Here is a 16,250-nt window from a genome sequence, read left to right as displayed (position 1 = left end):
ATCTCTTTCTTTCTTTTTCTTTTTTTTCTTTTTTTTTTTTTTCTTAAGAAAAAAGCCTTAAACCTAGGAATTTAGTGGGTGACTGACCACCCTATTATAGTAGTCGAGAGTGGTGCGATCATCCCCAAAGTGCCTTGAGGAGGACCCCTGAGGTGCTCTGGAGTGGCCATGACTACTCTTGATGGGCTCTGAAGGTGGTTTTGGCTACCCCAAATGCACCATGGGTGGTCACACCACCTCAAGGTTCTGTCGTGGCTAACCGACCACCCAGCCACCCATAGAAATCAACATTTTCATTTTTTTTTTGTCTTTTTCTTTTTCTTTTTTAGTTTGAGAGAAAAAAAAAAAAAACATTTGTAATTTTTTTTTGAAAAAAAATTATGTATTCATCTGTAAATAGCTATTCTTCTCATTTTTTAGAAGAATATATATTTCTCTTTGTAAATGAATAGTTATCCTCATGGAATATCTATTCTTAGGAATAGGTTATTGATGTAGCTATTATTTTATTCATTTGTAGCTATTCCCATTTATACATGACGTAGAAATATGTAATAGGATATATGGAAGGAAAGAAAAGGGTTACATTTGAAAAAAAAAAATTTAATTGAATAAGGAAAAGGGTTAGTGAGGGATAATTTTCACTCTTATCCATAAGGAAAAGTGAGTGGACGATCCTAAAAATGAAAATGGAGTGAGCTCTCCAACAACAGACTTAAAACAAAAAATAACAGTGCGAAAATATAAACTAATGGTAGAAAATGGATCAAACAAGTGATTCGATCATCTCAAATGACTGCACGAGGCGATTTCAGAAGTAAAATTAGCACAGATTAAAGCAAGCATATCCAAACTCTCACTAGGAACCAGCAACAATCTCTAAAAAGAGGCTGAAGCCGAATATGCAGTACAGATCAGGGAGACAAGAACCCATAAAACCAACAACCCATAAAACCAACAAGCAGCAAATAGCAAGAGAAGCTGCAAAGGAATTAAAATAAGTGATATTTATAGGAGAATTAAAAGTTGTGAACAAGAAAACTCTAGACTAAATAAGGAAGAAATAGACCTACAAAGAAATATAATAAAGGCCTAAAATAAAGAATATTGATAATATTCTAAAATAGTGAATATTAAACTATTTAAAACATTTAGATGAGCTGATACGTGAATCACATCAAATCTTTTAGTGGAGACATGTCTCGCACACTTTCACCCACTTTCATGTTTCATGGTCTTATCCCAATAATCCCATCTTTCTAGATTGACAACTATCATGAAGATTCACCTTATAACTTTTTTTTGGTTTTTTTTTTTTACTCGATCGTTAATTGGGTTTTAAAAACTAAGATATCATTTGAATTCTTTTTTATTTTATTTTATTTAAACTCAAAGAGCACTAGAATTAAACGTTAAGGTATTAATTTTTGGGGAAAATTGACTTAGAGGTATCTCAGGTATCATTTCTTTTTTTTTTTAATCAAATCACTTCTTAAAGTAAACTCTCTAAGATTTTAATCTATTTGATAACAAATCTTAAAGAGTAGATCAATAAACTTTAAATTTTAGGGAGAAATTAATATGATATGCATGGTTTGACAACTCAATTGCAACTACTTGTAATAAATTACAAAGTGCCTTAAATATTTGTTTTAGTAAAAACAAATCGCATCAGTTGATGAGAATTCCACCTCCTAATCACTTCATTTGACATGTAAATAGCCAACCATTATCTCCAAGCCCTAACCCTAAATCTAATTCTATTGGATCAAGCTAGGAGGATAACCTTATCCTCCAAACCCATGTGGAGAATCTGCCATGTAGGACAACCTCCAAGCGACACGTAACCCACAAATCTCTAATTTCCACCTTCCATCCTCGTCCCTTCATTTGTCTATCTAAACCAACACAGTCCATCGCACACCAAGCAAACACTACACGAAAAAGGAAACAAAAAAGTTGCACTCAGAAAATGGCTGCTTCCGTTTCAATGGCTTTGCCGATAACTTCTGCCGCCCGGAGCAAGCTAAACCGGCCGAGCTCCGAGTCCTTCTTTAAGCCATTACCAATAATGCCATCAAAGAAGCGTATGTTTGTGAAGCCAGAGTCCTCCAAAGGCAAGCTTGGGGTGCAGGCATCTCTTAAGGAAAAGGCGGTTACAGGCCTAACGGCCATCGCTCTGACAGCCGCAATGGTGATACCAGAGGTGGCGGAGGCAGCGGGGCCAGCAGGCTTCTCCCCATCTCTCAAGAACTTCTTGCTCAGCATCGTTTCCGGCGGAGTGGTGATCTCGGCGATTGTTGGAGCTGTTATTGGCGTTTCCAACTTCGATCCCGTTAAGCGGAGCTGAGTAGAAGCTTTGATTTGTTTGCTACTCGATCTTCACTTTGTTGTTTTTGGTTTATGGGGTTTGTGTTAGTATTATGCAGCTCTTCTTCTTCCTATTAATATTATTGCCATGAAACTTTTAAATTTGGAAATTTAATGTCTTTCACTTAATTGGGCCATTGGCACATAGCATACATATATACTTAGTTCAAACACATACGTCTCTGCTGGAACGGAGGAATTTCATTCGCACAATGAAAACTAGGAACCAGTGGCAATTTGTGTTCGTGTGCCGGTTTCGAGTTGAATTATAATCTGACTCATTTAATTAAACAGGTTAAACCTTTTAATTTTAATCCTCTAATTTTATACCGGATGGTGTCGGGTTCGTGGGTCATTTCAAAAATTATCAACCATTATGTCATATGTCGGATTCGAGCTGTGTTGAGGCATAAGTATAAGATTATATAAATCAATCATAACCCGATTCATTTAATTAAACGGGTTACACTCTTTAACTCTAATCCTTTAATTTTGTGTTAAGTTTATGTCGGGTTCGCGGATTGTGTCAAAAATTGCCAACAATAAAAACCAAGAACATCTTGAAAAAAAAAAAAAAAAGAAAAAAAAAAAAAAAAGAAAAAGAGAAAGAGAAGAGAAAACTACTTCCATTATAAAAATCTGAATGGAGGAATGCCTCATATTCCTGATAAAACAAAAAAAAATGTTGGGGCATTTACAATTTTTACTATAACTTCTTACAAACTCACTTAACATAACAATTTACATGTTATGAAAATAAGTATTATCTAATCTGTCATTGTGATTGTTCACATTTGTCGGATAGTGTGATAAGTGTCTTGTAGATTCACACGTCATGAATTTGTAAGAAACATATAATAAAATCCATAAGTCCTTAACATCCATTGTTGAAAACCAATGCGTCAATGATTTTCCTTTGCACAGCAATAACCCCCCTAAAAAAGAAAAAAAGAAGCTTGTGACTTTAATGGCGGTAAGCCACCCCATGTCCATGAATGAATCTTGCACTTTCTTCAGTGTAGATATGCATTTCGTTCAACAACCTAAAATCAATATATGAAATATTTAATTGAAATAGAAGGTGAATAAATAGAAACATAAATTTTAAAAAAAATAATAATCATTTAATTAATATTCTAACACACAAAACTTACGATAACGAAACCGTCTTATTCATGGTGGCAGAGGAGAGGAAGGAAGCACCATTCAAATAGAGTAATTCGCCATCTATTCTTGCATCAATCCTTTTGTCCATATCCTCAGCATTAATAGAAAAGGGTTGGTCTGAGGCCTGCATTGAAACACACATATTTAATTAAGTAAACAACCAAGCAAATTAATCCATTAATTTCTACACAATTATACAAACAAAACAAGCGCGCGTACGTCTCTTAACATACCATAACCCATCCCCATGTATCTGCAAAAGATGGCACGTGAGCTGTGTACACCATCACATCTGCAACATGCAGAGGAGATCGATCGATATATTTTATTAAACCTTTCACCAAGTAAAGGACTGTTTGGGGTTGAATGAGAGAGTCTAGCTAGAGTACTTACACTTGAAGACCTGCTTGATTGTGTTGTATATGGAGGTGAAAACCTCCTTGTGGGTGAAAATGCCTGCTGGTCCAGCCTATAAACACATGATGTTTTTCAGATTCTGGTAATTTTTTTGTCGGGGGCAAGCAAAAAGAACATGGCCTACCTGGGTGACGAAGATGCCATTGTCATTGAGCTTGGGTTTGAGAATTTTCTCGTAGAAAGAGTTTGTGTAGAGTTGATAACAAGGCCCTCCTTCAACTGGGTCTGCTAAATCTCCAACTATGATATCGAATTTCTCATTCCTCTTCTCTAATTCAGCCCTTTAATATATATTTGTTCAAATATTACAGTCAGCTTTATGTCATATAATTAATGTCGTGTGATACGACCATATGGGAAGTTGAACAAGGAGCAAACAACTTACTTGGCATCATTAATAACAAGATTAAGCTTCTTGTGGCAAAAGGTCTCCTGGTTTACTGTCAAATATCTACGACAGAAATTGACCACCTCCTGCAACAATTTGTTATTTCTATTAAAAAATTAAAATAATCACAAAAGAAATGGTTGGTTGCAGAGGTGTCACCCTAATTGATCTGTATAATTATCATTTAAACAAGGTTGTCTCATTACAAGTAGCGACCAAAATGCTGTTGATTATAAAATGAAGTAGGTATTTTTTTTTTTTTTTTTTTTTTTTCAACAAACCTTCAAATATAGGCAACTTAACTTTCCTTAAATAATTGTGTTTACTATTTAATTATTTAAACAACCGCCACCCCTCTCCCTTGGTTGGCCAAATCAGTTAAACGACACCCTACCAGATATGGTTTTATATATAATAAATTGCCGGTTTCAGTTTTAATTAAGAGAAAGATACGTACGTTACACTAACTAATTTATATATTGGATTTTGTTGATACAGCACCGCTTGGCCTCTTCCCGCAGCCCAAAACAAAAAGGATTTTGATGATCCATGTGGCCGGATATTCCTTAATTATTTATTTTTCGTTAAACAAAATGGGAAAATGCCAATTTCCCAGTGAATCTGATTCCAAGCCGGCGGCCTGGCAGAACTACAATACAAACTGAAATCACACTGGCGTGCTTGAACAGTAAGCACGCTGGTGTTAAAATATTATTATTATTTTTTAACTGTTTAAATATTATTTTAATAATATTTTAACACTGGCGTGCTTACTGTCCAAGCACGCCGGTATACTACAAATCATTGCTCCAAACTACCTGGTCTATTTTGTTTTGTTTTTTTTTTTTTTTTTTTTTAACCAATCTGAATTATTACCTGATCAATATCGCACATAACTACTTTCTCCATTGATTTGTGCTTGAGTGCTTCCCTGGCAGCGGATCCCTCGCCACCACCCATTATAAACACAGTTCTGGGGCTGCACATAATAATTAAAAAGTTGAAATTTTAGGCCATATAATCCGGCACAGTCCGACAGCACAAGAAATAAAATAAAATAAAAGCCATTTCGTCAAAGTCCCATGCATTAACAAAAAAAAAAAAAAGTGTCTTTGATGAACCGGAGCCTCTATCAATGGTGAATGACTAATTAACAAATCATATAGTGAACCCATGTATTTTTTTTCGCAATCATCATGAGCGCATTCTTTTCGGTTGTAAATATCATTTATAGCTGCTTCTCAAAACGACAACTATAGAACCAAATCCTTTTGTTTAGTTTAAATTCTTTGCACAGTTATAACTATATCTAATAGGATGTTTGTTGAATCCCCACCTCGTCCTTTTATAATTTTATTATTATCTTGCTCAGAAATAAGAGGACTATTTTAAGTATTAAATAGTTTTATTAGGGTGTTTGTTGAATCCCTCTGTAAGAGGACTCTTTAAATATTAAACAATAAATAAAGTGCAGTATATATACAATAATGGGATTAGCCATATGCATGGGATTAGACTCACTCGGGGTGACATAAGAGAGCAGGATGAATCAAGCATTCATGGTAAATAAACTCGTCCACCTCGGCACTCTGCATCTTCCCATCAATCACCAAAACCTGTATCCAATCAACCCCCAAAAAAGATGATGATAGTACTACACTACTGGACCAGCATCAGAGAGGATCAAATCTCAATCTCAAATAAATGCAGATTAAAGTTACCGAAATCCACTTGCCACTCTCAAATGACAGCTCTTTCGAAAATTTTAGGCCAACAACCATATAAATAAAATATTTAACCTGTTCTTCCTATGAACCTCCATTAACATTTGGATTAAAATGGATAAGAAATGCGCATTTGTGTCACACTTTGAAGAATTTTTTTTTTCTTTTTCCTTTTTTACTTTAAGTTTTCAAATGCTCTATATTATTAAAAGATAAAAACAACTAAAAAAATATCTAAAGAGACAGCCGACTAACCCTATTCCATTTTTGGGGCGGTGCACACAACCACCCCTTTAATTTTTTCAATTATTTTTACTTTTACTAAGTTCCAAGGATAATTTAAATAATTCAAATTAAAAAGCATGTTCGCATGTGACATTTTTTGTCTTTTTTAATGTCATATGCTAACGGAGGTATAATTTGTAATGGGTCTACTAATTAAATGGAGTCAAGTGTCACATTTTAAACTTAAATGATGGAAATAACAAAGGTTGGTAGTTTAGAGCTAGGTGATAATTGAGATTATTTTACAAATAAGTTTTTCTTTATTAATGTAAAAAATGAAAACGAGACTCCCTTGACGTAAAAACTTATAAAATGGAACCGCAAATACCTTCCCAAAACGCTTGGTATCTAAGAGAGCTATGTCTTGATACTCGCTTGTCCCTTTATGGAGTACCCTGCAAACACGACAGAGAAATTAACATCGTTAAAGAACAATTATTGAGAAAGAATAATGTTATGTAAATTAATCAGGATATGAAAATATTGATGAATCTCGATCTAGCATGGCCTTGGGAATTCTTTTGTCGAGGGCTTGAGAATAACATTCATAGTTGGAGAGATGTGTTGATGGACGGAAGATTTTGTGACGAACCTATTCAAAGCAAACGACCATTTGAGATCATCATCAATCAGTTCTTCATACCAACTACAGTTGTGAAGATTGTCGAGCTGGTTGTCTTCTTCACAGTTCTTTGAGAACCCATTGGCATACCCATTGGCGTGGAAGAACTCAACAGCCTCACCCATCTTTGTAAGACGAAAGGAAAACCCAAAACATACGAACACACAAACACACAAACAAAACACAGACACCTTGAGAGAGAGATAGAGAGAGACAACCGAACAAGAGTGGACAGTAGGAAGAGAGTCACAAACGGGGGGGTTTTATAGCAGTACTATAGGCAGCCAATAATTCTGTCGCCTTGGATCACTGTGTTGTTGGTTATACGTGCTGTTATTAAATGTATGTTATAGTTTAATTAACGATCAATATTGAATCTTAAAGTTGACTTACTTTTACAAGCTTTTAATAAGAGAGATTTTGAAAAATTCAATTTTGACCGTTGATTAAACTACAGCATACATACTGTTATTTTAATAACAGCTAGCCGAATCCTATATTATATTGATATATATAAGGGCTATGCGATACATCACCTTGTTGTATCTCCCATCCTTTCTCATTTTTCAAAAAGGCTACATGACGTAAACCCTCGTAATATTTGGTTCATGAAACGTGGTTTCTTTTATTTGGAAGACCACGACACATAAGTTTTAAGTAAGAGATAATATAGAGCAACTTTCGTCATTAAACAACACTGACCACACTCCATTGTGAAATTAATCAAGAAATTAAATTGAGTACTCTAGAATTAAGAGATAATAAATTAAAGTGAAATTAAATTCGACGAGCCCTAGAAGAGCCCACCGAGATGCTCTAAGTGCTTATTTGAAATCTCATTGCAAACTCCAGGCGAATCTGAAGCGCATGGATACAAGTTATGCCTTGGAATGAAAGACAATTCCAAATCCGCTTTGTTTACGAACAAGGAAGCTATAAGTAATGCAACTATGAATCTCATGGAGAGTTCGATCCTGGCTTAGGATGAACGGTGGCGGCATGCTTAACACATGCAAGTCGGACGGGAAGTGGTGTTTCAAGTGGCGGACGGGTGAGTAACGCGTAAGAACTTGCCCTTGGGAGGGGAACAACAACTAGAAACGGCTACTAATACCCCGTAGGCTGAGGAACAAAAGAAGGAATCTGCCTGAGGAGGGGCTCGCGTCTGATTAGCTAGTTGGTGAGGCAATAGCTTACCAAGGCGATAATCAGTAGCTGGTCCGAGAGGATGATCAGCCACACTGGGACTGAGACACAGCCCAAACTCCTACAGGAGGCAGCAGTGGGGAATTTTTCGCAATGGGTGAAAGCCTGATGGAGCAATGCTGCGAGGAGGTAGAAGGCCTATGGGTCGTAAACTTCTTTTCTCGGAAAAGAAGTAATGATGGTATATGGGGAATAAGCATCGGCTGACTCTGTGCCAGCAGCCACAGTAATACAGAGAATGCAAGCGTTATCTGGAATGATTGGGCGTAAAGTGTCTGTAGGTGGCTTTTTAAGTCCACCGTGAAATCCCAAGGCTCAACCCTGGACAGGCGGTGGAAACTACCAAGCTGGAGTACGGTATGGGCAGAGGGAATTTCCGGTGGAGCGATGAAATGCGTAGAGATCGGAAAGAATACCAACGGCGAAAGCACTTTGTTGAGCTGACACTAACACTAAGAGACGAAAGCTAAGGGCGTAAAGTGTCTGTAGGTGGCTTTTTAAGTCCACCGTCAAATCCCAAGGCTCAACCCTGGACAGGCGGTGGAAACTACCAAGCTGGAGTACGGTATGGGCAGAGGGAATTTCCGGTGGAGCGATGAAATGTGTAGAGATCGGAAAGAATACCAACGGCGAAAGCACTCTGTTGGGCCGACATTGACACTAAGAGACGAAAGCTAGGGGAGTGAATGGGATTAGATACCCCAGTAGTCCTAGCCGTAAATGATGGATACTAGGTGTTGTGCGTATCGACCCGTGCAGTGCTGTAGGTAACATGTTAAGTATCCCACCTGGGGAGTACGTTTACAAGAATGAAACTCAAAGGAATTGATGGGGGCCCGCGCAAGCAGTGGAGCATGTGGTTTGACATGCCGCAAATCCTCTTGAAAGAGAGGGGTGCCTTCGGGAACGCAGACACAGGTGGTGCATGGCTGTCGTCAGCTCGTGCCGTAAGGTATTGGGTTAAGTCCCATAACGACCGCAATCCTCGTGTTTAGTTGCCACCGTTGAGTTTGAAACCCTGAGCAGACTACCGGTGATAAGCAGAAGGAAGGTAAGGATGACGTCAAGTCATCATGCCCCTTATGCCTTAGGCGACACACGTGCTACAATGGCCGCGACAAAGGGTCGCAATCCCGCTAGGGTGAGTTAACCCCAAAAACCCGTCCTCAGTTCGGATTGTAGGCTGCAACTCGCCTGCATAAAGCTGAAATCGCTAGTAATCACCAGTCAGCCATACGGCAGTGAATTCGTTCCCGGGCCTTGTACACACCGCCTGTCACACTATGGGAGTAGGCCATGCCCAAAGTCGTTACCTTAACCACAAGAAGAGGGATGCTGAAGGCAGGGCTAGTGACTGGAGTAAAGTCGTAACAAAGTAGCTGTACTGGAAGGTGCGGCTAGATCACCTCATTTTTAGGGAGAGCTAATGCTTGTTGGATATTTTGGTTTGACACTGCTTCACACCCAAAAAGAAACGAGCTACGTCTAGGTTAAACTTGGAGATGGAAGTCTTCTTTCGTTTCTCGACGGTGAAGTAAAACTAAGCTTATGAGCTTATTTTCCTAGGTCGGAACAAGTTGATAGGATTCCCTTTTTTCGCCCCCATGTCGCCACATGAGGGGACATAAAAAAAGAAAGAGAGGGATCGGGTTTCTCTTGCTTTGGGCATAGCGGGCCCCGGCGGGAGGCCCACACGACGGGCTATTATCTCAGTGGTAGAGTGTGCCCCTGATAATTGCATCGCTGTGCCTGGGCTATGAGGGCTCTCAGCCACATGGATAGTTCAATATGCTCGTCAGTGCCTGACCCTGCGATGTGGATCATCCAAGGCACATTAGCATGGCGTACTTCTCCTGTTCGAACCGGGGTTTGAAACCAAACTTCTCTTCAAGAGGATAGATGGGCCAATTCAGGTGAGATCCAATGTAGATCCAACTTTCTATTCACTCATGGGATCCGAACGGTCCGGGGGGGACCACCACGGCTCCTCTCTTCTCGAGAATCCATACATCCCTTATCAATATATGGACAGCTATCTCTCGAGCACTGGTTTAGGTTCGGCCTCAATGGGAAAATAAAACGGAGCACCTAATAAAGTATCTTCACAAACCAAGAACTATAAGATCGCCCCTTTCATTATAGGGTGACGGAGGGATCGTACCATTTGAGCTTCTTCTTTTTTCATGCTTTTCCCGGAGGTCTGGAGAAAGCTGCAATCAATAGGATTTTCCTAATCCTCCCTTTCCGAAAGGAAGAAGTTGAAATTATTTTTCCTTTCAGCAGGGACCAGGAGATTGGATCTAGCCATAAGAAGAATGCATGGTTGATAAATAACTCACTTCTTGGTCTTCGACCCCCTTAGTCACTACGAACGCCCCCGAGTAGTGGAATGGAATGTGTTTATTTATCTATCTCTTGACTCGAAATAGGAGCAGGTTTGAAACGAGGAAAGGCTTATGGTGGATACCTAGGCACCCAGAGATGAGGAAGGGCGTAGTAAGCGACGAAATGCTTCGAGGAGTTGAAAGTAAGCATAGATCCAAAGATTCCCGAATAGGTCAACCTTTCAAACTGCTGCTGAATCCATGGGCACGCAAGAGACAACCTGGCGAACTGAAACATCTTAGTAGCCAGAGGAAAAGAAAGCAAAAGTGATTCCGTAGTAGCGGCGAGCGAAATGGGAGCAGCTTAAACCGTGAAAACGGGGTTGTGGGAGAGCAATACAAGCGTCGTGCTGCTAGGCGAAATGGTGAAGTGCCGAACCCTAGATGGCTATAGTCCAGTAGCCGAAAGCATTACCAGCTTACGCTCTGACCTGAGTAGCATGGGGCATGTGAAATCCCGTGTGAATCAGCAAGGACCACCTTGCAAGGCTAAATACTCTTGGGTGACCGATAGTGAAGTAATACCGTGAGAGAAGAGTGAAAAGAACCCCCATGGGGAGTGAAATAGAACATGAAACCGTAAGCTCTCAAGCAGTGGGAGGAGCCCTAGGCTCTATCCGCGTGCCTGTTGAAGAATGAGCCAGCGACTCATAGGCAATGGCTTGGTTAAGGAAACCTACCGGAGCCGTAGTGAAAGCGAGTCTTCATAGGGCAATTGTCACTGCTTATGGACCTGAACCTGGGTGATCTATCAATGACCAAGATGAAGCTTAGGTGAAACTAAGTGGAGGTCCGAACCGACTAATGTTGAAGAATCAGCGGATGAATTGTGGTTAGGGGTGAAATGCCACTCGAACCTAGAGCTAGCTGGTTCTCCCCGAAATGCGTTGAGGGGTAGCAGTTGACTAGACATCTTGTAACAATCTGATCTCATAGCGGAAAAACTGTAATTATCAATACAAAAAAATACTGTTAAAATACTTTTCTTTATACAAAAATACCCAAAGCTATGTCGTACAAGGCATTTATACAAATCTATCCGACAGTCTAAACTCTAGACAAAACTTAACCAACTTGGAATCTCTGTACATCTCAATATGAATCTCTAATCACAACTGCATAATTACCTTGATTTTCCATTCCTGCAAGCACTACAAAAAAACTGTGAAGTAGTGAGTCAATTGATTTCCGATAATATAAATCATTGTTGAATCATATATAGCAAATGCTAGACAAGTTATAAAACCACAAAAATCCGTATTATTGGATATCAATATCATACTCAGTAAGTAAGAATACTTACAGTGGATTACATGAATGGATCATCAAAGGTAATTACTTGAAACCCGTTCTGCTGCAGTTGGTCCATACCCATAACAATCCCTTCACTGACTTTCTCTCTCTCTCTCTCTCGCCTAAACTCTCTTTCTTCCTCTTCAGCTCTCTGTCTTAAATTTCCCATCTCACTCTCGGTTTCTCTTGTGTTCTTTCTTTCTTGTAGCGCTTGGTCTCGCCCTTTCTCTCTCTGTTCTGAGTAAACACTCTTAGAAAGAAGAAAGACCGAGTAAAAAGAGGAAGAAGGAAGAATATATGCAAGAGATGGGAGAGGAGATGAGTGGTGAAAATTGTGAAGGAGAAGAGCTCTATTTATAGGAGAAAATCAAACACTATTCTACCTTCAATTTACAATTATACCCTCATTTTACTATTTCACCAACCCTATACTATTCCACCAACCCTATACTATTCCACCAACCCTATACTATTATACCAACCCTATACTATTTCACCAACCCTATACTATTCTACCTTCTTATTCTACCATCCTTATACCTACCATTTACTATCCTATTATATCACCAATTATTACAATCATACTCCAAATTATACCAATCAATCATCAATTATCATATCTCTTAAATCTCCCAATAAAATAATCAATATAAAATCATCATCATGATATAATAACCTCAAATCAATATTCATTCCAATAATATTCATAAGATCTAATAAGTTCCTCAAGAATAAATATTATTACCTAATATCATCAATAAATATCTCAACCTCAAAGTAAATGCCATTACCTTAATATGAATATTAATAGCATCAAATTAATATCTCTAAAATAAGACTTTAAAAATTTGGGTTGCTACACATCTAGGGGTAAAGCACTGTTTTGGTACGGGCCGCGAGAGCAGTACCAAATCGAGGCAAACTCTGAATACTAGATATGACCTTAAAATAATAGGGGTCAAGGTCGGCCAGTGAGACGATGGGGGATAAGCTTCATCGTCGAGAGGGAAGCAGCCCGGATCACCAGCTAAGGCCCTAAATGACCGCTCAGTGATAAAGGAGGTAGGGGTGCAGAGACAGCCAAGAGGTTTGCCTAGAAGCAGCCACCCTCGAAAGAGTGCGTAATAGCTCACTGATCAAGCGCTCTTGCGCCGAAGATGAACGGGGCTAAGTGATCTGTCGAAGCTGTGGGATGTAAAAAGGCATCGGTATGGGAGAGTTCGGCCTTAGGGGGAAGCACCTGCAGGAGCAGCAGCAGACGAAGCGGAAGCGAGAATGTCGGCTTGAGTAACAAACATCAGTGAGAATCCAATGCCCCGAAAACCTAAGGGTTCCTCCGCAAGGTTCGTCCGCGGAGGGTGAGTCAGGGCCTAAGATCAGGCCAAAAGGCGTAGTCGATGGATAACAAGTGAATATTCTTGTACTGCCCCTTGTTAATCCCGAGGGACGAAGGAGGCTAGGTTAGCCGAAAGATGGTTATCAGTTCAAGGACGCAAGGTGCCCCTGCTTTTTCAGGGTAAGAAGGGGTAGAAAAAAAACCTCGAGCCAATGTTCGAGTACCAGGCGCTACGGCGCTGAAGTAACCCATGCCATACTCCTAGGAAAAGCTCGAACGACCTTCAACAAAAGGGTACCTGTACCTGAAACTGACACAGGTAGGTAGGTAGAGAATACCTAGGGGCACGAGACAACTCTCTCTAAGGAACTTAGCAAAATAGCCCCGTAACTTTGGGAGAAGGGGTGCCTCCTCACAAAGGAGGTCGTAATGACCAGGCCCGGGCGACTGTTTACCAAAAACACAAGTCTTTGCAAAGTCGTAAGACCATGTATGGGGGCTGACGCCTGCCCAGTGCTGGAAGGTCAAGGAAGTTGGTGACCTGATGACAGGGGAGCCAGGGACCTAAGCCCTGGTGAACAGCGGCTGTAACTATAACGGTCTTAAGGTAGCGAAATTCCTTGTCAGGTAAGTTCTGACCCGCATGAAAGGTGTAACGATCTGGGCACTGTCTCAGAGAGAGACTCAGTGAAATAGACATGTCTGTAAAGATACGAACTACCTGTACCTAGACAGAAAGACCCTATGAAGCTTCACTGTTCTCTGGGATTGGCTTTGGGCCTTTCCTGCGCAGCTTAGGTGGAGGGCGAAGAAGGCCTCCTTCCGAGGGGGCCGAGCCGTCGGTGAGATACCACTCTGGAAGAGCTAGAATTCTAACCTTGTGTCAGGACCTACAGGCCAAGGGACAGTCTTAGGTAGACAGTTTCTATGGGGTGTAAGCCTCCCAAAAGGTAACGGAGGTGTGCAAAAGTTTCCTCGGGCTAGACGGAGATTAGCACTCGAGTGCAAAGGCAGAAGGGAGCTTGACTGTAAGACCCACCCGTCGAGCCGGGACAAAAGTCGGCCTTAGTGATCCGACGGTGCCGAGTGGAAAGGCCGTCACTCAACGGATAAAAGTTACTCTAGGGATAACAGGTTGATCTTCCCCAAGAGCTCACATCAACTGGAAGGTTTGGCACCTCAATGTCGGCTCTTCGCCATCTGGGTCTGTAGTATGTTCCAAGGGTTGGGCTGTTCGCCTATTAAAGCGGTATGTGAGCTGGGTTCAGAACGTCGTGAGACAATTCGGTTCATATCTGTTGTGGGCGTTAGAGCATTGAGAGGACCTTTCCCTAGTACGAGAGGACCAGGAAGGACGCAACTATGGTGTACTAGTTATCGTGCCCACGGTAAACGCTGGGTAGCTAAGTACGGAGCGGATAACTGCTGAAAGCATCTAAGTAGTAAGCTCACCCCAAGATGAGTGCTCTCCTATTCCAACTTCCCCAGAGCCTCCGGTAGCACAGCCGAGACAGTAATGGGTTCTCTGCCCCTGCGGGGATGGAGCAACAGAAGTTTTGAGAATTCAAGAGAAGGTCATGGTGAGACGAGCCGTTTATCATTACAATAGGTGTCAAGTGGAAGTGTAGTGATGTATGCAGCTGAGGCATCCTAACAGACCGATAGAGAAATCTTTGATCTTTGGCACAGTGGTGCCAATTGGCTGATTGGTGCACCAATCACCCAAGATAATTGGGGGGGCTATTGGAGGGTTTGGATATCGACAGGCCTTATAAACTTGTTTCAAATTCTCACGAGTTAATTGGCATACCAATCACCCAAAAAAATTGGGGGCTACTAGAGGGCCGCGATATTGATGAGCCCTAAAAGGACCATGCACCAAAAAACCAACTAACTTCCAATAGTACGAAGTATTATGGGTCGTCAAAGATTTGACTGGCCACAGTCTAGCTAGCAACCACCCTCACCAAAAGGGCGACACTTAGCAGTCGATTCCCCATTTACTAGTTCAGCTAACTGAACATCCACGCCATGTTCCCCTTCCTAATGGACAAAGAGAAGAAATCTCCAAGTCAACAACAACTTCTTAGTGGGAGCATCCTAAAATCCTATTAAGGCGTCAACCTATATAAGGACGCAAGGTAAACTTCAAAGGAATGCAATATGACCCCTTAGCAAAAGTTTGCCTAAATACCTATTTAAGTTACCATACTCTCATTAACTTGTGCATCATAATGACTTCATAATTCCATTGGTGAACCCTTCTAACTATTTTCATTACTTACATATCTCTTCTCTCTTTCCCTTTCTCTTTCTTGCATTCTTTTTTTTATTATTATTATTATTTTTCCTGAAATGCTGTTTGAGGTCACTGTAAACCTTTACACCAACAAAAAGAAAGGAAAAAAACAAAAGAAGCAAAAAACAAAGAAAAAAAAAAGGGCACACAAAAAGCAACACTATAGCCCCTCAATTTTAATCCATATTGTTGATATCTTTCGTATTACTGTCCATGTAAATAACAACATGTGAGAAAATTTTAATTTCCATATATGTTTAGAGAGTGGGCGAGTGGCGACAGCGAAAGGCTGGATATAAGGTGTACGTACTATTTCAAGGAGATAAGGATCAAACGACAAAAGTGGAACAGAAAAAGTGTCGTCCGCGTGTGATAGTGGTGGGTGCGCATTGACACGTGGACCACATTAGTGGATGTGGCAGTTTCGGGAGTGCAGCAGTGAAGGACGTAGGAAGGTACGCCAAAACTGGATTTTCAATTACAAAAAAATACGGTTTTTGCTTCATAAATTATATATATTTTGCACGCTTTTCTTCAGGCCCAGCCGCCCCCCAGGCATTGTTCTCCCACGTCAAACGTATTCGTGCGCTGGGTGGCGTTACCACCGTATATCCCAATACCTGTCTGATGATGTCTGCCTCTCACGAAAGATGATGATGATGATGATGATGGATGCTCTACGGGCCCCACAAGTGTTGATCGAGTGCGAGATTCCCACTCAGTTTGTGGAGAGACCACTCTTCGATCTCCATCATATCC

The 16,250-nt window shown here is 40.5% G+C and overlaps 2 protein-coding genes across 2 annotated transcripts; one reads left to right on the top strand and one right to left on the bottom strand.

Annotated features, from left to right (window-relative positions):
• The first annotated feature begins 1,905 nt into the window (after nt 1–1,905).
• On the top strand, nt 1,906–2,499 carry LOC132184858 (uncharacterized). The gene has a single exon (XM_059598638.1). The coding sequence runs from the start codon at nt 1,973–1,975 to the stop codon at nt 2,348–2,350; it is 378 nt and encodes a 125-aa protein (XP_059454621.1). The 5' UTR covers nt 1,906–1,972; the 3' UTR covers nt 2,351–2,499.
• A 481-nt stretch (nt 2,500–2,980) lies between these two features.
• On the bottom strand, nt 2,981–7,182 carry LOC132184786 (thermospermine synthase ACAULIS5). The gene is made up of 10 exons (XM_059598545.1): nt 6,944–7,182; nt 6,680–6,746; nt 5,864–5,958; nt 5,219–5,321; nt 4,340–4,428; nt 4,079–4,235; nt 3,931–4,006; nt 3,771–3,829; nt 3,525–3,661; nt 2,981–3,413 (listed from the first exon to the last, which is right to left on the bottom strand). Exons 1-10 carry the CDS (start codon nt 7,096–7,098, stop codon nt 3,335–3,337), a joined length of 1,017 nt encoding a protein of 338 aa, XP_059454528.1. The 5' UTR covers nt 7,099–7,182; the 3' UTR covers nt 2,981–3,334.
• Nucleotides 7,183–16,250: the final 9,068 nt, after the last annotated feature.

Source organism: Corylus avellana, chromosome ca6, assembly GCF_901000735.1.
Source record: "Corylus avellana chromosome ca6, CavTom2PMs-1.0".
In the NCBI taxonomy this organism is placed as follows: domain Eukaryota; kingdom Viridiplantae; phylum Streptophyta; class Magnoliopsida; order Fagales; family Betulaceae; genus Corylus; species Corylus avellana.
This window is presented reverse-complemented; position numbering and strand designations above follow the sequence as displayed.

Excerpts from the sequence above, each read along its gene's own strand:
- LOC132184858 (XM_059598638.1), top strand. The coding sequence starts at position 1,973 with ATGGCTGCTTCCGTTTCAATGGCTTTGCCGATAACTTCTGCCGCCCGG.
- LOC132184786 (XM_059598545.1), bottom strand. The coding sequence starts at position 7,098 with ATGGGTGAGGCTGTTGAGTTCTTCCACGCCAATGGGTATGCCAATGGG. Across the intron at positions 5,322-5,863 it reads GCTCTCTTATGTCACCCCGA|CCCCAGAACTGTGTTTATAA; the intron begins GTGAGTCTAATC and ends TATTATGTGCAG. Across the intron at positions 4,007-4,078 it reads ATGGCATCTTCGTCACCCAG|GCTGGACCAGCAGGCATTTT; the intron begins GTAGGCCATGTT and ends ATGTGTTTATAG.